This window comes from Rhodnius prolixus, unplaced genomic scaffold, assembly GCF_049639745.1.
Source record: "Rhodnius prolixus isolate KJV_2025 unplaced genomic scaffold, Rpr scaffold_6, whole genome shotgun sequence".
Classification (NCBI taxonomy): domain Eukaryota; kingdom Metazoa; phylum Arthropoda; class Insecta; order Hemiptera; family Reduviidae; genus Rhodnius; species Rhodnius prolixus.
Genome location: NW_027411634.1, coordinates 36,826,107 through 36,849,802, shown reverse-complemented (window position 1 = coordinate 36,849,802; position 23,696 = coordinate 36,826,107). Strand labels below are relative to the sequence as shown.

Sequence of the window (23,696 nt, the reverse complement as noted above, 5' to 3'; positions counted from 1 at the left end):
TAATGAATAATAGATATTTTTCTAGTTTAAGTTAAAGTTTAATAGGATGAATTTTTAGTTTGATTCACAATGATACAATTGTCACTTCATTCTCAAGATTTGAAAAAATGGCGCATTTTTAAAGAAATGAACAGCTATAACACTCTGTCACCTGTCATGCTTCATGATAGGTGATCTTCAGGCTAGTGAAGTTAGTACTAAGCATTTTATTGTATGAACCTAGATTTTATAACTTAATATTGGCTGACGAGGATTTCCAACTGCTTCTACCGAAATAAAAATAAATTGATTTTTGTAGTCATTGTCTGTTAAAACCAGTTTCTCTCATTCCAAAGAACAAAGACACGTATTAAATCATGGCTTGCAGAACATTTGAAGATTCGTTACAAGATCTACAAGGAGCTCACAGAGAAATGTTAGAACTTGAGGTCATCTTCTCATCTTTACAACGTACCGCCAAAAGTATGTCGCTAGATCTACATCTTAAAAAGAAGCTCCTATTTTTGATGTCAATAAGTGATGATGAGCAGACTTCATGTTTAGGAAAAGATGATAGTGAATTTAATCTTCTTGGTCTGCCGCAAGATATGATGGCCCAGCTTACGTCAGTAGATTTTACACCCAGTGAATTACAACTAATCAAAGAATTATTTGTTAAAGAGGTACCCAAAGTAACCAAGGAGATTTCTGATAACGTTAGTATGTTTGGTAAGTACAAAAATTATTCCACGCTAGCAAACCTGCAATTGGATTTAGATATTACCAGATTTTGTTATAGTTTAGTTTAATAACTCAGAAATTATCAGTTAATTTTATTTTATTATTTGGTAAAATGCATGTTTATTTGTAATTATTGTACAGTAAATAAAAGAAATTAAATAAAAATAACTTTTTTTTATAGATTCAACAATTACATCTGGATTAGATATTTGTAAAATTGTTGAAGACCTACAAAGCCTTGGATTAGATTTAACAACGGAGATCGAAAATATTGTAAAGTATCAAAATGAATTTATTGATCTGAAGTACAAAGATATTTTAGGAACTCAAATTAAGAAAGCAGAGCAAGCCGAAGAAGATCTTAAAAAGATATCGCAAGCGGCTTGGTAATTACTAGTTCGATATCTTGTAATTTAAATTTAAGCTTGCAACATTTGCCATTGTCGTATGTATATTTCCGGCTCTCTTAGACTTCAGAAATGTTCTCTCGTTATTGAATTCGATTTTATTTTGAGAAATATACCAAGTATTGCCTTCTCTTATCCCTCGAAAAAGTCGGCGACAGATTAATGATATTGTTATGACCGGAATGTTTTGAGGTACTCTGAATCCAAAAAAGTGATTTGATTACAATGGTGTATATGTGCATGAGAGTAGTTACACAAAAATCGCTGAAAGCTTAAACTGTAAGCATTCTTTTCCATGGGAGTATCTGGCCCAACTTAACGGTTGAAATTTTTACTTTCTTAAGTCTTTCCCGAAGTCGTCTAGTAAAATTTTCTTTAAATTAGATGCTCTCGTTTTCACAAGTAGATCTACATCCTTTCTTAAAAAACATTTTTCCAGAAAATTCGATCAAGAGAATACTCCCGTGGAAACCAGGAAAAACCCGGAAAGATTATTGTACAATTATTGATTCGTGAGAACGAAGGTTCTATTGTTCAAACTAGCCAATTAATCATCAGGCCTCAAATTATGAATTTCTATTTTCATTCGATTTATCGGTTTTGAGCCATTCCAATTAGAAAATAAATAAAAAAAAAACATTCGTACTCGGAAGATTTAAAAACTGATATTTCTGATGAATGTTTGCATAATTCCAATAGTTTATTTTTATGAGGGTTGAAAGAAAGTAAATATACATCCATACACAACCCGATCCCCAGACCTATTTTTAAAAACCATATTTTGGATTGAAGGGAGCTAACAAATTCAAAATTCGACGCGATTGCAATCATCTTACTACAATTAGGAGAATGTAAAAATAAGAAAGAGTACTTCAAATTAATTAGAGTAAAAAAAAATTCAAGTGTTAATTTTGAAATAGAATAGATAAAATGCTAGTTTTCATTTCTTTTAGTGACTTATACGAGACGACATTAAATGCTGTCTATCCATCTGAGGAATGCTATGGCAAGATGGAGGAAGAAGCAAGAATGCTTGAAAAAGAACATGAAGAAATGAATGAAAAATTGGCAGAAGTACATTCTTTGAAAGAACAATACAATCAATTGGATCAACAGCCTGTTAGTAGTAATATATTTTGGAATTCTTAGATAATTAAAATTGAAGAAATAGTGATAAAAATTTCTGGAAGAATATTTTGGATTGATGTTATTTCGGCCGTGAACATATTGAATGTGGGCTCCCTTTATTTTATAAACATATATTTTCTTCACAGCACTTCTCAAAGTTCTAACTTAACTTCATAATCTCATTTTTTAATCATTTAAACTATGAGGAATGCTTTTCGATCTACAATAGTAGTCAAGCGGTTAGAGATGTATCGTTCGATTTTCGGTCTAGGGTTTGGATTTTCTTCAACATGTTAAATAAGAAAATTTACTGGACGCAAACCCAAAAATTACAGGCATTAATTTGCAATATACAAGGATTTTTTTTTATGGCTAGAATAATTTTTTACTAGTATATATTTGTTGTCAACATTTCTCTAATATGTATTAAAAAGTATTAAAAATAAAAACGCTCTCGAACTGGGATCGTCCTACATACCATGTCTTGCTCATAACTACATATTTTATGCCTAACTTACCCCATAAAAACGTGCATTTTCAAGAAAAGCTCATCCTCAAATTTTGTCACGATCAGATTGTTTCCTGTTACGATTAGTAAGAGCAAGTAAAGAACGTGATTTAAAAAAAAAAAAATTTACAAGCTAGTTCTTTCTATTTACAGTTTTTTTCCTGATGTAATTTCGTCTTGTACTTCAGTTTTTTGTTTTTTGTTTTCCCCCTATTGAAAACTTGTTAAATGTTACAGGAATTTAAAATTCTTGTGAACCAGAATAGAGAACTAAATAGAGAGATCAAGTTAAAAGAAATGGTACTTGAGGAAATGAGGAAGTTGAATCTATCAGAAAGTACTTCATGTAACGATTTTGTTAATAAACTTCAATAAATGCATTACATTGTATTGATTTATTATTTTTTTAAAAGTTTGTTTTTTAAGAAGTTAAGATTTTTTGTGGCAGTTTGTTTGTAAGAAGAAATAAACATTTTTCTGTATATAATAAAACTTTGCATGAGGTTTCTTCCGTATTATGTGTTCTCCACATGTGATTCAATTTTTTAAGTACATCTTTCGTTAAAATGTCCTTTTATTTTATTAAAAAAAAAAAAAGAAAAGAAAAACGAGTTAGTTTCATTGTTGTTTCGAAACTGCTGATAAAAATTACAGTAAGAACGGAAGTTGGCTGTTTGGGTAGGAATGTCTCACACTAAATTTTATATTACGTTTTTTAAAATAATACATGAAATACAATTAGATTCTATGATTTACCCTTTTTAGCAACTTTACACAGGGTGTTCGGCATAAGACTACCGTAACTTCGGGCGGCGATTCTGGGCATCATTTGCAACAAAAAATTCCATATAAACTATGGCTCGATTCTGCTCCGTTTTGTAGATATTTTTAATTTTATGTTTTTTCTGCGAGTCCACCAGATCAACTGAACGGTGTAACGATTCCTCCAGCTGACGTAGTACGATACTTAGGACTATACAATGACAAGAGACTCATGTGGAACCCACATACTCGACTGAAACGACAAGACGTGAACGGACGCTACAAGTTACTTACTAGACAACTTGACCGCAGATCTAAACTCGTCTTGAATCACAAACTGACAATTTACAAGACACTGTTAAGACCCATATGGACATACGGAGCAGAAGTGTGGGGCTCAACCAAACCTTCTAACTCCAAACGCCTGCAGACACTACTGTCTAAAATCCTAAGAAAAATCCTGAATGCCCCATACTACATTTCTAACCTTACAATACACACTGACCTTCACATCCCTTTCGTCACTGACCTAACAAAGTCTCGCTACCGCAAATTTCACAGCCTCCTTGCTCTCCAATCCTCTTGTCCAACAACTCTCCTCTCCTCACCTTCCCGACAATCCTCCTCGTCGTTTGAAGCGGAAATGGCCTAGAGATTTATTGTGATTAAATCACTGTGAAAGAGTTTCACCAGTGGGTGATTGCTCTAACCATGACATTACAAGTGAATTGAACCATGTGACATTACAGTAAGATCAAATTTACTTGATGCAACAATTGTTGCAGTTGTAAATATACAAATAAGTATATTAAACAAAACAAAAAAATGTTTATTCAAGGTACTACTACTTTTTAGCAAACAGTTGTCTATATTTCTCAAACTATTAGAGCTAAAGAAAGTTCATTCAGCTCACTAGAAAGAAGGTTAAATTTCCTTTTAAATAAGCTAAATTATATTTCAAAATAATAATATTAAGTATTTCAAATTGTGGCCCAAACATAAGAAATAGCAAGTTTCTAATTTTTTCCCAAAACTTTGACTTCATTTTTCTCAAAAACATTTTACATGAAAAAACCGTGCACTATTCAGGAAAAACATCTACATACAATCACCTTTCGAAAGGTATACAATGCATAGGGGTTATTTTAAAAATTGATGCAGAAATCTGTGATTAATTGCAAAAAAAGTAGGCCTCAAAACGGCGTCGGCATTATGAAAGGAATTCACCTACCATTAGAATATAATTGATCAGAATCATCAAATCCAGTACGATTTTTTGCAGACGTATAATTTAATAATTAATTTATTTAAGAACTATATTTAAAAATATATAATTTACATTATAAATAATAAAATAAATTAAAAAGAAGAAATTGGTGTATGAAAAATGAGCGTTAGGTATCAATTCCAAAAGAAAGGATTTTTGTTTAACGAGTTTAGGACTGTGTGCTATTCTTTAGTTAATTCACAAATATGCTAAATAATTTGAATAAAACACAGATTTTTTTAAACTACTCAACAAGCTTTTGGAGCTAGGCGGTTGTGGAGAGCTAATAAGTAATGGAGAACCACAATTCTGTGAATTCACAGTTAAACAAAAATCCTGAATAGTGCACGGTTTTTTCGTGTAAAATGTTTTTGAGAAAAATGAAATCAAAGTTTTGGGAAAAAATTAGAAACTTGCTATTTCTTATGTTTGGGCCACAATTTGAAATACTTAATATTATTATTTTGAAATATAATTTAGCTTATTTAAAAGGAAATTTAACCTTCTTTCTAGTGTGCTGAATGAACTTTCTTTAGCTCTAATAGTTTGAGAAATATAGACAACTGTTTGCTAAAAAGTAGTAGTACTCTGAAAAAATATAAAATTAAAAATATCTACAAAACGGAGCCGAATCGAGCCATAGTTTATATGGACTTTTTTGCTGCAAATGATGCCCAGAATCGCCTCCCGAAGTTACGGTAGTCTTATGCTGAACACCCTTTATACTTGAAGTTTAAATAATTAGAATAAAAAATGTTATGGGTTTTTATAAAAACAGGATCTTCCTGATCTATAGTGTGTTCTAAGGTCCAGTAAAACGAATTGGCTAATTGTTAGAATCCTGCTCAATCAATAATAAATAATTGGTCGAATAAACTCTTTTGCAGAGGAAGAGTTTGTTCTCAACAATTTTCTAATAGATTTTTCATCGTGAGATTGCTCCAAAACGCATGTTACAATGCCAACTTCTCATTCAAAATTATTTAGAACAGTGTGGTACATATTCCACTCACATGAATTCATGAAGGTAGTGCACCGTTTTTGTACTTCCATCTATAAACATACAAAGCTATCTATTCGCTGACCAGCTCACGCGATACATTGTATGTTCAATCTGTAATAGACCTTCTAGAGGCCAACGAACACCGGAATGGCCAGTATACTTACGAGAGAGGTTAATAATGAACTGTTTCACCGTTGGTCTAAAATCTCATTATATGAGTAATTTAATGCTGTTGGCTGCGCTACTACGGCATTTTTCTGCGTCTTAAACAGCTCAGTTCATTCAAGGTACCGTAGCGGGGTTTTCCGGGCCGGGCAAACTAGCTACTCATTTCTCTGGTGACCTAATTGCCCCGTCCCCTAGACATTATGTACTAAAACTGATCAAATATCCATCCAGGCAGGGACATGTTTCGAATTAACTTCGTAAGACTTGATAGCCTGTAAAGCAGCCTATGCGAAAATACAAGTATATATATATATATATTAGGCGAATAAAATTCAAATGAAGATCGTATTAGGGCCCGCAGAGACCAGAAATAAGTTTTTAAAAAATGAAACCTACAAATCTTGAACTCTCTCACCGATTTCACAACGCGCTTGAGAAATCTCTTCTCCGATGGAACTGAGGTTCCTACAAGTTAAGGAGACCATTCATTCACATTTCAAGGTTTTGCTTACTTTTATGATTGCAGACTTGTTTAAATACATATCACTAGATAAAATAAATATGCATGTTAACAATGCATCGTTCCTCAACCTAATATCAGTAACACCAAATAGTTACATTGAATGTTTACACTTAATATGTTTTTGAATACACTTACGGACTTATTGGCCAGCTAAGCACATTTATATATCACCATTACATTTGTTCTCAACTGTGTGTGGAAGTTTCTTCGTAAGACCACTCTAGAACACAAGTAAAATATTTAATACTACTTTTTTCAACTAAATATTTTGTTGGTTTGTAGAATGGTGACACAATCCACTCACATGTATATTTCAAATTAGTTTTTTTTGCTGTTGTTGTTAAGTCATATCCTTTTTTGATCTCAAGTATTGTAGTCTATAAATATTGTTTACTAATATAAATCTAAGGTAAATCTTCAGTTATTTAACTTAATGGCAAGAAACCTTAAGATTGAATAGGTACTATTTACGTCGTCTGTATCCTACAATTTCCCACTAATTCTTGGAAATATGAAGTTTATAAGACTGATGAATCTCCTGCTTGGTAGCAGGAAAGAATGAATCGCCATCACTATGCAGTTTCTGGTTGTATCTGCAACATCGTAGTATATTCCTTCTAATCTTTGTAGTCTAGAAAGCTGGCCACATAATTAATACTTTCAGTATAATGGATATATAAAAAACTGTTAACGACCTATGGAACTATTCATCAAAGATTTCACCTAAAAACGCTGGGGAAAAAAATTCTAATTTGAAGCACACAATTTTTTCTTTGTACAATTCTCAAAATTCCCTTCATATACGATAACATTTACTAAATGTTAGCTGGCTTCAATGCAAGTTCATAAGAGATTATAATTAAATTAATCCCCCACATTCTCTCACCTTTGATGTGCAAGAGCAATTTTAAGATTCAACTAAAACGTGAGAAACCAAATCCGTAAATCGATTTAGAAATGTTTTATCAATAAATACTTTATCTTTAATTTTCCAAATGCTTTTCACTGAAATTTCACGTTTTGACAAAAAAAAAAAAGTTTTTAGAAAATAACATGAATTTTCTACATTAAAACAGAAAAAATTAGGGATGGACACACGAGGGGCCGGCCCAAACTGCTCAGTGATCAAAATTCCATTAGAAAGTTAAACAACCCTGGAGTTTTTAGAAAATTAATGCACCTTAGGTTTCTTCCATTGGTACAAAAAAGTTTCTTTGTCAATTATAACAATTACAATGAAGTAAATTAATATTTAGTAAAAGAATATTTGAAAGAAATTTGAATCTTGAGAAATGTAGCAAGAGAAAGGTAGCATGAACACCTCTACACTCTAGAATTATTACTAAAGGTCTAAAGCACCTCAAACATAAGTTATAGATAAAGGTAGGTGTCAAAACAACTCGAAATAAGCTGCAAAATAAATGAAATGCCTGTTTTTAATCTTTCTTGTAAGTAAATTCACCGTATGAACACAAGTAAAAAAAAAGTACAAAAATATATATATATTTTTTTTAATATTCTTCAGCACCTTCTCCGTCGCCTTCTGCGGAGTCCATGCCAACTTCTTCATAATCTTTCTCTAAAGCAGCAAGATCTTCTCTGGCCTCTGAGAATTCACCTTCTTCCATACCTTCACCGACATACCAGTGAACGAAAGCTCTCTTGGCGTACATAAGATCGAATTTATGATCTAATCTTGCCCAGGCTTCAGCAATAGCAGTAGTATTGGACAACATACATACAGCACGCTGTACCTTGGCCAGATCTCCGCCCGGGACCACAGTGGGTGGTTGGTAGTTGATTCCAACCTAAAGAACAAAAGAGATCAGGTAATTAGTTTCAAAAAATATAAGCAATTGGCATACTATTTTTGCTTTTAACAAAATACCTACCTTGAAACCTGTTGGGCACCAGTCCACGAACTGAATAGTCCTCTTCGTCTTAATGGTGGCGATGGCGGCGTTCACATCCTTGGGCACAACGTCACCTCTGTACAACATGCAGCACGCCATGTATTTTCCATGGCGAGGGTCACATTTTACCATCTGGTTAGCCGGCTCGAAACAGGCATTCGTGATTTCAGCTACAGATAATTGTTCATGGTAGGCCTTCTCAGCGGAAATAACTGGGGCATAAGTAACCAGGGGGAAGTGAATCCTTGGGTAAGGAACCAGGTTAGTTTGGAATTCAGTAAGATCCACATTCAGGGCGCCATCAAATCTAAGGGAAGCAGTGATCGAGGAAACTATTTGTCCAATAAGTCGATTCAAGTTTGTATATGTAGGGCGTTCAATATCTAAATTACGACGACAAATATCATAAATAGCTTCATTATCAACCATAAATGCACAGTCAGAATGTTCTAAGGTAGTATGTGTGGTGAGGATTGAGTTGTATGGTTCAACAACGGCAGTGGACACTTGAGGAGCTGGGTAAATGGCGAATTCCAGTTTACTCTTCTTTCCGTAATCAACAGACAATCTGCAATAAAAATAATTATGTTACTAAAACAAACAAAAAGAAAAAAAAATTAAATACTTCCAAGTTATAATAGAATTATATCCTACCTTTCCATAAGAAGAGAGGTAAATCCAGATCCGGTACCACCACCAAATGAGTGGAAGATGAGGAAACCTTGTAATCCAGTACATTGGTCTGCTAATTTCCTTATCCTGTCGAGAACCAAGTCAACTATTTCCTTACCAATAGTATAATGTCCTCGGGCGTAATTATTTGCCGCATCTTCTTTGCCAGTAATAAGTTGTTCAGGGTGAAACAGTTGCCTGTAGGTTCCAGTCCTAACCTCATCTGAAAATTAAATTACACTGAGTATACGGTATTGTGGATAACTATTAAGCAACAATAAATTAAAAAACTTACCGACTACTGTAGGTTCCAAATCAACAAACACTGCCCTAGGAACATGCTTTCCGGCGCCAGTTTCACTGAAAAATGTGTTAAAAGAATCATCTCCGCCTCCAATAGTTTTATCAGATGGCATTTGTCCATCAGGTTGGATACCATGTTCCAAACAGTACAATTCCCAACAGGCATTACCAATTTGGACTCCAGCCTGTCCAACGTGTACTGAAATACATTCCCTCTAGAAAAAGAAAAGAAAAATAAAATTATTGAAAATCCAGCATAACAGTATTTTTGTTTTACAGTCCTAGCAGTTTTCTTACAATTTCCCGTTAAAGAATTATTTTGGTATATTTTTTTACAAAAACAACTGAAGTAAAACAGAAGTTTTTGTTAGAATACACGTAAGTTAATATTTTCTAGATACATCTTTTTTGTAAGAACTAATTTAAGACATTTTGAGGAAATATCTCGTGCACAGTTAAGTAATATACAGTTTTATCAAAGGTTAAATTTTGAATTCTAAAACTTAATTTTACTTGGCCAAATATGTACATATATATGAAACGTTTAAAATTCATTTCAATAAAATAAATTGTCTCTATTAACGTAAATGAAACCAAAATGTAAATATCGTCCTCTTAGAATTAAAAAACCCAAGTGAACTCGTGCTCATGACGAAGAAATAAATGGAGGGAAATAAAGGCGTTGCTGCTAACCGGCATTCATCAAGGTCAATGACTAACCGTAATTATTGGACCTTTGTACACGTTTTAATTAAACAAAAGAATTACATTTACATTTTTTAAATAGTATATTAATTAAATAATTTTAAATGCGTTTAAACAGCATATTAAATGTCAAATAAAAGTAGCACGCAACAATACATGGCACACCCGTCGCCATAACCGGCTTTAACGGTACTGCAAGTAACAAAAGGCGGGATCCTTTCACTTCCAACACACTCTTAAACTAACATTTTATAAATATATAACTTATTTCTGAGATTAAATAGAACAATTTACTAGTTCACTTATACCTATTCCAAATTTCACATAACTAAATATCGCAGAAACGATTGCCTCATGTTTGCAATAAAAAAAAGGTTTCAATAGAAAATTAAGTTATTTACTCACCATTTTGTTTTGTAATAATAAATAAAGCTTCAAACACTAAGAAAAACTAATCAAGAAAAGTTTTAAAGTAATTGTAAAAAAAAATTATGGTTCGTACAGAAGGTGACCTAACAAAGACAGTTCCTCAGACGAATAATGAGGGTGAGCGGACACGGTTGCAGCTTATAAAGCTACCACCACCATATGAATACTACGCTCTGATTGGACCACTAATACCATGTGGGCGTGGTAAATTGAAATGTTTCCACTTAACTGAAGTAATATTTAGCAATTTTTATCAATAAATAGTAGTAAAGGTTGATTCAAAAATTATTAAAATAATTTTTATTAATCTGCAAGGCTTAAATAAACTTGTAAAAAATTGAGTTTTACTCTAGGGCTTCTTTCACTTATGAATCACATGTGGCGCTCTCTGTACAACTTGCAACGGACACGTCTTTAACAAACTGCAGCTGTGGGGATATGGCTATTGGCACGTTAAATGCACTAAAGTGGAAATTTTCTGTTTTAACATTTAAAATTTTCAAAATAGTTATTGGGAGGGAGTCCAGGAATACATTAAATAACCAACGAATGAATAATAATGAATTAAATTTTAAAATCAATAACACGTTATTAAAAAAAAAAGTCGTCATTGTTTAACAGCTTACTTACATACTTTCTCTTATTCAGCAGAGTTAGAGGCAATACTGCGATTTTAGAAATTAGAGTTTTCTACAAATATAAGTTTGAAGTTCCCAGTACATAAGTTTTAATCGCGTTATCCGTAGGTGAGAGCTACGAGAACCAGTATAACACAAACTATCTCCCTTTAAATATAAAATTTTTACCGAATATTGAAAATGACCATTAATTCGAGAATTTTCTCAAAAATTGCATCAATAACTTTTTTTTTTGAAATCCATTAACAGAAACACTTTAATGCCTATCACTTTTATTTAAAATTAATTTTTGGGGGTTCTCAGAGAAGTGCCATGTTATGTTCCCTCTTTCACATTCTGCTCAATTCATTAAAACACCACCATCTACATTATATCTCATTGAGAACACGACCGAATTTCAAGTATGAGGTAAATCGGTTAAACGGAAATTCACTTTTATTGACCAACATTTTAAGTTTTTTAGCACTTCCTTGAAAAGGTTTTTAAACTAGAATTTTTTGTAAACTTCAGTTCATACTTGATTAGCCATAAATTTTTAGCGCTTCTAATTTTTGGTGTGCTATGTTCAAGGGAGTTAAAAAGCACAGAATGCTCACGTCCTGCCGCCAATGGTATATCAAACCAGTAATTATGACTTAATTTTTCCCTAAGATTTCGGAAAATGCATAAATTAAGAACTGAAATAATTCTAATAAAAGAAAGCTATATGTGATTGTTCACATTTTGCATTATTTTTTAAAAATGCTATTTTCTATATTCAATAAAAAAATCTGAATGAAATGATATAGAAATTATTATTAATTCATACAGCAAAGTTCTTTGCCTTTCTCCAATTAAGGAGAAATCTACTTCACACATAGGCTAAAAAAAAAAGCAATGGAAATATTCTACTTCTTTTAATTTATTTAATTTTTATTCAGTTCTTTCAGTTTTATCTATTAAATATTTAAATCTAAAGAAATATTATTTTATTTATTTAACTGTTTGTTAAATTTTATTTCACAGCTGACGCTATTTTTCGCTGGCTTTCGAATTCTATGGGCAGTAGAGGTTCCGAGGTCTGTGCCATAAAAAAATTGATTATTCGAATTAGTCTTAACATAATGAGTGTCAAAATTAGGATTGCCAAAAAGAGCTGCTACTTTACTCATATGTATATATACACGTATACATTGTATATTGCAGTAATGTGCATTTTATTTGAAACCCTGGAATTTTGCCTTTTTATGTTTTAATTATCTGGTGCACTTCATCGTACTGTGGCTGGGTAATTTATGTCACCAACGATTCTACAATAGCTTAACAGACTTAACAGTTATTTTTTTTTTTACATGAATAAACAAATAAATCTCTCTCTGACGATAAGTAATCTATATTCTAGAACATAGCACAGAAATGAAGCATTTGCATTACTTTAAACATTCATAATTTTATAAAAGCCCAGATATTTTAAGAATATAACGCAATCCTCATATTTTTATATTTTCATATTAAGGTAATTAATACTAATATATCTCCGGGAGAAGTTATTCCTCAAAGTGCTATTGTACAGAGATTGTACGGCACTAAGTTCTATATAACACTATAATGATTAAATGTATTGAATTCGATAAATGTTTTATTATAATATAAAGTAGTAGAAGAATGAAGAAAGCTGGCCGATCTTAATGCTATACTCTGATTTTTCCAATGGAGACTTCTGGAAAGTTTCTTTGAATATTAGTACAAAAACGCCACTGTATAATCCGCATTCGTTCGGTCTTGAAAAATTTTGATCAGAGATTTAATTTGTGGTTTATACTGGAAGAAATGGTACAAAACGCTTCTAATAAAAGATAGATAATTATATCCCTCTGAAGCTGTACCGATTGAAGCAATACTAACATGAAGTAAAATTATAAATTATATATATATAGTTAATATATATATATATATATATAGTTAATAGTGGACGAAATTCAAATTAATTTATTGTTATGGATGAGATACTAGAATGATGACGTTAATTTGATCTTGAACTTCATAGAAAAATTACTATCTAAAATTTTTTGTCTGCTAATTTTGTAAACAAAAATTGTATCAATATAAAAAATAATGTTAATAAAGTACAGAAAATAGAGAGAATCGGCTAAAAAAAAACGAATGTGGTGTGTCCTTTGTTTACTTTTTTTTTATATTTACTGCTGAGTAAAGATAATATTTTCTCGATATTCTTCTAGTTTTCTTGCGTATTTTGAACCTTAGTTAAGGAAAAAAAATTAACTATATTGATTTGCAAAAAAATTTATAATATGATTCGTTCAATTGCTAGCAGTTACCACTCTTACGAGGCAGATAATTAAAATAAAAAAAGCTATGGGAGGAAGAACTTTAAAGTCAAATCATCATGAGCCAAGTCCACAGAATGGATACCAAAAATCTTAAAAACTAAAAAAAAATTGTTTGAATTCAAAGGAATCCCTTCTAGTGATAAGTTAACTTTAAAATTTATCAAGAACCTAAAAATATTTTCTCTTTTAGAAATGAGAAACAGACAACTTCATTTTTCCAAAATGTACTCTAAAAGACTAAAATTTTAAAAATGAATTACTACGAATTGCACTGAACACATGGACTACTAGGAACACAAATACACAGAAAATTTCTACATTCAAGTCATTAACACTTGCATGATCAAACTGAGACAACTTCTTCCTCACCCTTCACACACTGCATCCATATTTCATTACCACTTTGGCGAGCGTACAGCTACAAGATGACTGAAATCAAGACTATATCAAAATCTATAAAGAAATGAACTCTTTTAAAAATATGTATCACTATGTATAAAGCTCTTAGTGAGTTGGCCTAAATTAATTTTGTAAATATATAGGTAATAATAAAAATAAAAGGCAAGTGGCCCTAAAGGCAATCTGGCATTTAAGGTGACTATTAAGGTTACTATAAAAACAAAAACAAAAAAATGATCAGAAGCGCTGCTTTTCTGATTCCCTTTGCCGGTTTTAAGTGATTTTTGCGTTTTTACGTGAAAACGGTTTGAAAAACAGTGTCAGTTAGGAAGTGGGAGAAGACTGAGTAACAAAGAAAAATACCAATAGTACGAGGATGCTACAAAGAAAGGGTAAAGGAAACCGTAAGAAACAGGGATGTTCTCTTTTAGTAGGCTCTTGCGGCAAACAATGATTACTGTGGTTATTTTATAAATCCTCATTGAATCGGCCAGCTGGAGTGACGCGAGAAGCTGGCTCCTACAATTAGCATCCTGAATTAGGTGATTATGGCAATCTTTACGAGATGATCTAGGACAGGTAATGTCTGAAAAAGTGGCTTAATCCAAAAACCCCATTTCTTCAGATTCAAGAATTTTGGCGCCTTCGTGGGCATCACAATCTAACAACGCGAAGAACACATTCACTGATAAAACAAAAATTCAACTGTGAATTGTGTAGGGTTTGCAGAGATGGTTGGGTTTAGCGAATTCACAGGCAAACTCCATAGAACTCTAGTACAGAACCTGTAACTACACCATTTACAATTCTACATTCTATGTCGCAACAGTACATTTTAGAGGACCAATAGAGCTTTTAGGTCGCAGAAGAATTGGGTTATGGCCCTCTTTAAATCTATTTGATAAAAGCCAAATCCAACACGCCTTAAAAGATCTATCATGTGTCTCCTTAATATTAATAAAATAATTATATCCATTTGTGACGCATTCAATAGGTGAGCATAGAAATGAGTGTTGATGATAAGCTAGAGTTTGTCAGTGGGTACGCTAAACTCAAGTAATAGCTGCACAAATTATCTGCTTCTGCAGGCCTTGTTGTGTTCTGCGTGAATGTTGGGCATGACAACGTTGAATATGTTTACTATAGGCGTATTTGCGAAGATGCCAAAGTGGCTATACCACTTCTTTTTATACAATCGGTCTTGGACTATTGATCCTAGTTAGACACTTCAGATGAAAAACAAGATACAGCGAAGCCACTAAACTTGAAACTAACTATTCGGACTATATTCGATCTTGAAAAAAGAAATTAGTAGTTTTTGAGTAATGAGCGACGATAATGAGTGTTGCTAATATTTCAAATATGAAATAAATAATTGAGAATAAAAATATTTTCTGCATTGTTCAAAAATAATTTTCTTGAAACAACTATGGATTTTCTCCATATTGGAAACTCAAATTCTTCCCTCCCGTAAATAATAATTACAAAAATAAAAACTTTACACGAGGAAATCTGAGAAAGAAGTGTAACTTTAAACTGACCTCTAGTTAGATTCGATTACAGAGAGGACTGATAGACAATTATAGACTCATTCAGGTCAAGTATTATCCCCACCATTTACATACATATGTATATTAAAATTTGCCAATAAGAATAGTGAAGAATTGTATCTAGTATAAGTCGAAGGAATTATTATAGATAAATAATTAAATAAATTGCAAATATACTAAATATTTGGTGAAAATACTGGCAAGTTTTTTAAATCAAGAATTTACTTACTAACAGACTAGCCCCTCCCCGTATATAGCCTCGCGCCCATCTGTGACATTAAATACTCAATTCTTATATTTCTGATGACCTTGCCTTTCTTTTGTACCAATTTAAATTCGATACATATTATTGTTTGTAGAAAACAATAGATCTTCTTAAATATATTAACTAAACAAATTAAAATTTAAGGAATTTTAAAAAATAAAAAGTATCACTCACCAACAGGTGGTATTAATGTCCATTCCAAATAAGGTGAGGTAGCAGCCGTAAAAAAGGATGACGTAACCCACCTGGAACCAACAAAAGGAGGTAAAAGGTAAAAAGAACTTGCACACAAATGTAATTAACTATTTAATTAAATAATACGTAATTTTGAAGAAAATTTTAGCAATTAGGCTTTAGAATATTTTTGTGAGTGGAAAATAAGCTAAAAGAACTCTTGACTTCATTTAACACGTCCAATTTTTGAAATTAAATTCTGAATAGAAATTTTCTCTCAACTGATTTTCTAAATTCAAATTTTGCTTTAACCTGCAAATGAGACTATTACATAGGTAGGTGCAAGTTGAATACCTCAAGGAAATGCACAATGTCCATTTCTTTACTCTGTGTACTCAGCAGACTTTCCACCACAATCCATTACACTCACAGCAACATTTGCAAAAGACACATCAATTTTATTACCATATTACGAAGCAACTAAATTCACTTAACATATAGACTAAACACTGGTAAAATAAAACTCAAAACTGCAAATCAATTTATATGATCAATTATCTAAGAAGATGAAGATAGATAAGAAAATATATGTGCCCTACTGTTTGCTTTCAGTGAACCATTACTTTCATCTTGCCACTACCGCACGGTTACATACAACGGAATTTGGACTAACGACTGATCTGGAAGGACCACAAACTATTAGTATTAAAAAAAAAATACAGAAGGTTGAAAGTATTTGCGTGAAGATGATAGGTAAATTCACTTACTGACGAACTTTACAATCTATGAGTCAACCATGGCAATGGTACAGATGCATGGTAACAAGCTGTGAGGCGCAAGCGAAGAGATCCATTATATTTAAGATATTCATCAAGCTTTTGACCTTGTCCCATAGAAAGCTTGGCAATTAAACATATAAAAAAAATTATGACTGAAGTTCGTAATAATCTCTCTTCCCTTTAGACTAATGAATCAATCACCAAAAAAGATGAACACTACTCTAAAAAGATATAAAACATTTACGGACAATTCAAACTTTACTTAGCATTCTCAACTACAAATCCCTCGAAAATAACGAGCAAGCTATCAACCCTTCTATAACTGACTTAATGACAATGGCTATTCTCTTAATTCCTATTCAACACTTACCTCCAACAAACCATTTCAGTATTATGCACAGACTATCACCTATTAAAGGTGTATCTAAACTTCCCCATTTGAAGAAAAATGGCCTAACCAAAAGTACCATTTTTGAAAAGATTTTTGTAGCTTTGGAGATTTTTTTTTTTAAATGGTACCTTTAAAATAAACATGTAAAATATTGTAGTTAACTACTGTTTATTATAAATTGAAGAGAGACATTGTGTACCCTGCATATCGGTATACTGCCAGCTTTTACCTTTTGTACAATCGCATTTCGAACAACTACAACTACACACTTCATAAATAATCCACGCTTAAAACTTTAATTCTGGAAAGAACACACACACAAAAGTGAAAATGTTTCTCACCAGAATGTAATATTTATTTTATTAAAATATTTCCTGTTTAAAAAAAGCTTTACCTGCACTTATTATGTAACAATTTTTAAAACATCACATTGCAGGTTTCTCTTCGCAGTGTTCATTGTGCATTTTATGGTTTCACATCAAAATAAAATATTGGAAAGTTTTTTTTATCTGTTACTCTTCATTCTTAACCGCAACTATAATTGACATCTTTGAACACATTTTTAACCAGGAAGGAAACATTAGAAGGACAAACGTTTCATCTACCAACTGGAATGTGTACAGATGTTGAATCTGAAACAGAAGAAATAAACAAATCTCATGATAAAAAATCCAAATTTTTCTTTCTCATCTTGCTAATGACAACTTGTATTCTGGCTTAAAATAATTCAAAGATAATACAGATAACGTGGGTTGCTTTTATTAGTTAGAAGCGTACAATAACAACAAATACCAGCTTGACTGTTTACCTTACAAAACATATTTTATACATCTGCAGCCGTGTTAATCGCACTAAATTTAACTAGACAGTACATTAGGATTCTGCAGCACTAAACATTACTAATTTCAAGCTACCTTTGTCAATGTTCATTGATCTAAACTGGCAATCCTCTTACTTATCCCATTCAGAAATTAATAGTACCTCTGTAAGAATACCCGTAGTTCTGAATGAAAACTAAAAGTAATTTTTGAATTGATTCGAACGTTCTCTAGCTTGCGTCCATTCGAGAAGAATGATCATAAATTCCCTTCAACTGGCGTAAAAAGTATCATAAGGCATCGACATGAATTAGAATCAACTAACGGATAAGTAATTCAGGGAAGGAACCTTCTACAAAGTTAATGTGCCTGGGTTTGGGAATCATCTGTTTGAGGGACTAGCGATAAAAAGCAAACTATTATGATAATAAACATTTTGAAATCCAACACTTTTCGATCCATTTTTACACCAATTAGACAAAGGAGTTAACTGTTATTGAAGACGACTTCAAACATGTAGTCACGATATGGCCAACTATTTCCCACCATTGGGGGAACCATTTGCGCCAGTTCCATAAATATCTGCGTTTGTACAATCTTCCTTTTCAAAATCAGCAAATAATTTTTTTTTTTTTAATTATTGTGAAGTGCTGAAAATTGTTTAATCATTGTCTTTCATATATTTCAGGGTTTTCAGACTTTTTTTTTCATTCAAACGTTTTATCCCTTTCTGAGGGTTTCGTCACACAAAGCAGCTTTCGAGTTGCGATCTTCAATAAATACCGTTCATTTCAGTCTTCCTGGCTCAAAAATTTTCTGTGTCACATCATCTCTGCAATGAAAAACAAAGCTTACCAACGAATTTTTCTTTCTAGACTCTGGAAATGTAATTCCTCCAAAATGCCGGGCCAATCTTTACAGTTTTCAGAAAATAAAGTAAAATAAAATAATAGCTTTGAACACTTAGTAAAATAACGCAAAGAATTGGTTTCAAGAAAAATGAGATTATAATGAATAAATTAAAAAGAAAAAACGAATAGTAGGAAACAAGATATTCTACATTTTCAAAGAAATCCAAAAAAGAAAAAAAAAGATTTAGTAACATTATTTCCATATGTTAAAATTCTTAAAAACTAAGGATTTGTTTCTTTAAACAATACATACAAAAAAGAAAACATCTTGGAGATATTCCGTGCATTTTGTGAAGAAATTTCAATATAGAGGAGTGGAATCAGATAAGATATATAATAAAATATCTATTAAAAAATAAGAAAGAATGATTACGTGTTAAAAATCGTTTCTTAAAAGTTATTACCAATTAAAAACAATTTGAAAATGAACAATGTGAGCTCGAAACTTCTCAAAATTATTAAAAAAAGAAATAATTAAAAAATTAAATACTGGGAATTAAATGAGTTTTTTTTTGTTGTATTATCGAAATAAGAAACTATTCATCAGACATGAAAATGAAATAATCAACGACTTCCTTTTCTTTCTCTTAATGTTCGGGTCACCTGAAGCCACCATCCGTTCTGAGTATAGCCCCATTCCATTTTAACTTTCTTTGACTTATGCCTCATGGCATCATTCTTGCCATAAGGCATTATTGACTGCTTTTCTTTTGTTTTCTGCACTCACTTTCCCCGGAAAGTCATCATTGATGACATTTACAGATAATCAGACAATCTTAACTTGGAATTCACAGCCTAACAAGAGTTCCACAGGGTATAACTTCGAATGCGCTAGTGAAGATCTTCTTGCTTTGGTAGAGAGGAATCTCTATCCCAGAAGGGAGATCACATGCGGTTTTTCGCTTCAACTCTGCCTCCCACGGAACCGAGTATAAGAAAACGTAGACTCACTCGTTCATCTTCAACGTATTTTCTGCCTCTCTGGTACATTTGTTTTTGAAATAAATAATTTTCAACCCTACTTTTCTTAACCCTTTTCAAACTTGCTCATCATATTTACAAAGTCCTCCTTAACCCATTTGTTTTTGGTTTAATAAGTAGCCTAAATTGCAAAATAAAGAGGTATAATTTTCAGAAAATAGACTAGAGAACTGAAACTATTCATAGGAAAACAACGAAATATTTCTAGTTTGACGGCGGGTTTACTAACGATCCCAATCTTACTATCGTGTTGTCTCAAATTTAGAGCTACCTGAAATTTTTCTACTTTTTTTTTCTGTACATCATACTCGCATGTGCTCAAAGAAAAAACAAAAGTAATTTCTTCGATCTCTGGAATACTTTTATAACTAATTTTTTTGAACGATTACAATTATGTTTTATTCAAGCGTAACAGCTTAATAAAACACCAATGCTTTAGTTTATCGATCAAACCTTAGAAAACCATTTATAAACAACCCATTCACGTAGAGGGAGAGGCCCTGAAAAGATGTTTTCTGACCTATCGTGCACTAAAAACTGGTGTCGTACGGCAGAATTAAGTTCGCATGGGCATTCTGCCTAATCCAGTGTCAATACGCACGACCTCTAAGAGCGTCGTTTGCCATGAATAACAGGTAAAAGTAAGATGTATTTGTTTTCACATTCCGGCCCTATTCATTCAAACATTCCTACCCAGGACCGTAGGTGGATGACTTTCCTTCTCTATCAATCTCTAAGTTTTCAAAATGGGTGGTTGGTCGCAAAATACTGGAAGGCCAACGACCGCACAAGTGGCTCCCATATTATCTGCCCAAATTTATCTATCCCAGCTTCCTAGACTAGAAACCTAAATCTAAAAGTTTGGCTCTGTTTTCTTCCCAATATTCTCCCTGCCTGTAAGTCCACGTTGAAAAGAGCCCTTATATACCTACTTTTCTAATTTAGTAAACTGCTGTTTATGATCCTTTAATACTATCACAATCCTGCCAAGATTTCAAGATACTCGGTCATCTGTCAATTAGCGTAGATCTTTTTATAAGCTTAAAAAAACATAATGTATTAAAAGTAAAAAAAAAAAAATGCGTAACTTTTTGCAACTGTAGTAGTCCAAATTCTAAGTTTTGGAAACCAATAACTATGTAAATTGCAGTAAGGTAAACTCTTGTTAGTGTTTCACACAATTTTGTTAACATTTAAAGTTTTAAATTTTGAATCAGTATTATGTTCTAGGAGAGTTGACAAGAGCGTGACACACTTAAGATTGTTACCATATAAGACCAGTGTTTACCTTTTATAGCAAACCAAGTGAAACTACGTGTGGGCATGTTGTAGTAGTTATGCCCACATCTTTTCTCCAGTCAAGTCTCCAAGTCCATCTTACTTAATACGCATGCGTATAAAACAAATCAGTAAATACTATAAAAGATATAAAGTCATCGCTACCTTATCACACAATACATCTTCTATAATTCTCCCCAAGCAAACTGTTACTGCTGTAGGACCCTTCTGTTGATTACACTCTCTCTATATTTTCATTTTAAAGGCTGAATCACACAAGCTGACTCACTTTTATTTTATTTTTCGGGAATTTTATCTAAAAAAGATTTTTTTTAAATAATGGTTGATTAATAAGTGTTTTAATTAATGTTCTATAATTATTTTTATCAAATTATCATTTCTGCTGTCGTTGTGTGAAATAAAAGTCAAATAACAGTTATACTTAGATTGTAGATTTTGGTTATATTGGTTTTTAAAAAGAATTAACAGTAGCCTTATCGTTCGCAGCACGAAAATAAGAATAGTATGTGAAACCCTAATAACACCCACCTTTACAAACTCATCGGAAACTTGAACGCTTAAGAAAACGTCATCTAATCTGCTTGATAGATTGGAGCGCAAGCTTCTGAGGCGAAGTTTAGGTTCTTTAAGAAAGAATGGTGTCTGAAATCGAAGGAAAATTAAGGAATTGTATGAGGCTTCCGAGGATGTTACATATCATCTTTTTGATAAGTAACATATAATATGTAAGTGGCTGTCACACCTCTTGAGGATGGGAGACGATAGGTCTGCAAAGGAAATATGAGCAATTTCACCTGACAGCGGGAGACTAAGAAGATAATCTAAGTACAGATGCGAGGTACAATTGCATAAAATGATAAAGATAGAAAATAAGTTTAACGCTTGCACAAGATAGAATTAGATGGATGGCATTTGTAAAACAGGCCAAGACCAACTATATGCGCCTGCAGCATGCAACAACACCAAGGGCTTCCAAAACTTTAACTTATGTTAAAACTGCGACTAAATTTACCTCTGCCTATGTAGTCATTCACTTCCCAAATCGCTTATCCTCTGATTTCTGAAACATTTCCTCCACTTTTCTAATATTTGATCATTTCTTGGGTTTTATCCTTGGAATTCTTAGTAACTTCACCATTTTCTTAATCCTTTAATTTGCGTTAAATCAATTTCATCCATTTTATTCCTTCTTCTAACTTTTTGCCGTAATCCTTTCAAGTTTTTATTCCAACTACTTTTTGTTTAACTTCTATTTTTTACAGGTTATAGAAATTTTAGTTAGGTAGGATCTTAAACATATACTACATATTTCTTTTTATTAAGAAACATCTTAATGATAAAACTAAATTATTACTTGAACGGAACTTATTAATTCTTAATTAGTTAAAATTATTTTCTTTCTCTTATTTACTATAGTTTTAAATGAACTATAAATTTAAAATCTAAATCAATACTGAATGTTCAGAAAATTATTTTCATAAACAAAATGTAAACTACATATTAAAAAATAGACATCTAACTTACAAAGCAGATTAACTATCAAGAAACAGGTTTCTTCGGTTTCTATTGAAACTAACTTCAACTTTAATCGTCAATCAGAAGTGAGACATGTATCTAAATATTCTTCTTTACACTTCCTGTGATTGAGAAATTAGTGTAAATAATTTGTATTGTTTTTATTTTAAAGTCAGTTTCCTTGTTATTTTTAGTTTCTCAGATAATGTAATTGTTTCAAAACAATAGAATAAACTTTCTTTTTACATTCTTTTAACCTATTTAAGAAAAGTAGTGAAATCCTGTAGATTTTAAAATTCTATTCTATAAGTAGTTCTTGAGTTGAAAGTCGCGTTGCGCTGAGCTGTAAGATTTATTTTAAACTATGTTTAATATAAGTAATTTACATAGAGATAATTTGAATATGCAGTTGAAGTGAGCACCTATTTGGGTTTAGCGTACCCGCTGACAACTGCTACAAAAATAACATGCAAACTCTTCATATCTGGAATACTAACGTAGTCACAAACTTAGAGGCATATCTAAATAGCATGTACTAATACTTCTTGTTAGTACCTGATACTCCTAGATCGGCTCTTCTGCCCAAGATTGACTTTAACCTCCCATTTGATTCACGAAAAATCCCTATCTTCTCAAATCATCTTCCTGCAGGTGTGAAATCCAATTTTCTAATGGTTCTCCTCTTTTTTTCTTTCCAGGAAATTTTTTTAATTACTTCTTCGATGACAAGAAAATCAATTTTGGTATTGCAAAAGCCTCTCATGTAAGAAAGTGCAGCCTGATTTTTACAAGATAGACGTGAAGTAAAAAGAAAAATAAGAACTTTTTGGCCTTAAATTTTAGGGATAATTATTATTATTATTATTATATATAAAAAATAAACCTGAATAAGTTCAACTCGTGCTTAAGCAATCTGTCCCTGGTGTATTTGCAGGCTTAAAAGATATTTGAAATAAACTTCTTTTGCTTATTAAGTCCAGAATATAAGCTAATTATGACTTCTTAGTCGCGCATCCTAGAACTATTATTAGCAGCAATCAATAATCCAAAGAGACTCATTTGTTCAAAATTACTGGAGATCCTGGACACCTTTTATTCAAACGCTGTGAAAGAAGAAGTTCCATTTTAGAAAATATCG

The 23,696-nt window shown here is 32.1% G+C and overlaps 3 protein-coding genes across 16 annotated transcripts in view; 1 reads left to right on the top strand and 2 right to left on the bottom strand.

Moving 5' to 3' along the window:
• Window positions 1–137: 137 nt before the first annotated feature.
• On the top strand, window positions 138–3,278 carry LOC141461328 (uncharacterized). Of its 2 annotated transcripts, XM_074142279.1 has the most exons (5): window positions 138–462; window positions 544–708; window positions 902–1,106; window positions 2,081–2,246; window positions 3,001–3,278. In XM_074142279.1, exons 1-5 carry the CDS (start codon window positions 357–359, stop codon window positions 3,136–3,138), a joined length of 780 nt encoding a protein of 259 aa, XP_073998380.1. In that variant the 5' UTR covers window positions 138–356; the 3' UTR covers window positions 3,139–3,278. The 2 variants fall into 2 exon arrangements, with proteins under 2 accessions (XP_073998380.1, XP_073998377.1); XM_074142276.1 differs by having other exon boundaries at window positions 141–708.
• Window positions 3,279–7,904: 4,626 nt separating this feature from the next.
• LOC141461082 (tubulin alpha-1 chain) lies at window positions 7,905–10,646 on the bottom strand. Its single transcript, XM_074141762.1, has 5 exons — window positions 10,485–10,646; window positions 9,367–9,589; window positions 9,054–9,294; window positions 8,379–8,967; window positions 7,905–8,294 (listed from the first exon to the last, which is right to left on the bottom strand). Exons 1-5 carry the CDS (start codon window positions 10,485–10,487, stop codon window positions 7,998–8,000), a joined length of 1,353 nt encoding a protein of 450 aa, XP_073997863.1. The 5' UTR covers window positions 10,488–10,646; the 3' UTR covers window positions 7,905–7,997.
• Window positions 10,647–13,251: 2,605 nt separating this feature from the next.
• The window catches only part of LOC141461085 (uncharacterized), a 159,139-nt gene continuing 148,694 nt past the window's right edge, over window positions 13,252–23,696 (bottom strand). For 7 of the 13 annotated variants that reach the window (XM_074141771.1, XM_074141767.1, XM_074141766.1 and 4 more), the window contains 4 exons: window positions 23,442–23,661; window positions 23,114–23,336; window positions 22,568–22,680; window positions 22,073–22,292 (listed from right to left, as the gene is read on the bottom strand). The gene's annotated coding sequence lies outside the window, so the exon portion shown is untranslated. Of the gene's footprint in view, window positions 13,906–15,864; window positions 15,936–17,428; window positions 17,667–17,842; window positions 18,685–21,187; window positions 21,339–22,055; window positions 22,345–22,567; window positions 22,681–23,113; window positions 23,337–23,441; window positions 23,662–23,696 lie in introns of those variants that run through there. The other 6 variants (XR_012462594.1, XR_012462591.1, XR_012462595.1 and 3 more) reach the window with 6 other exon arrangements.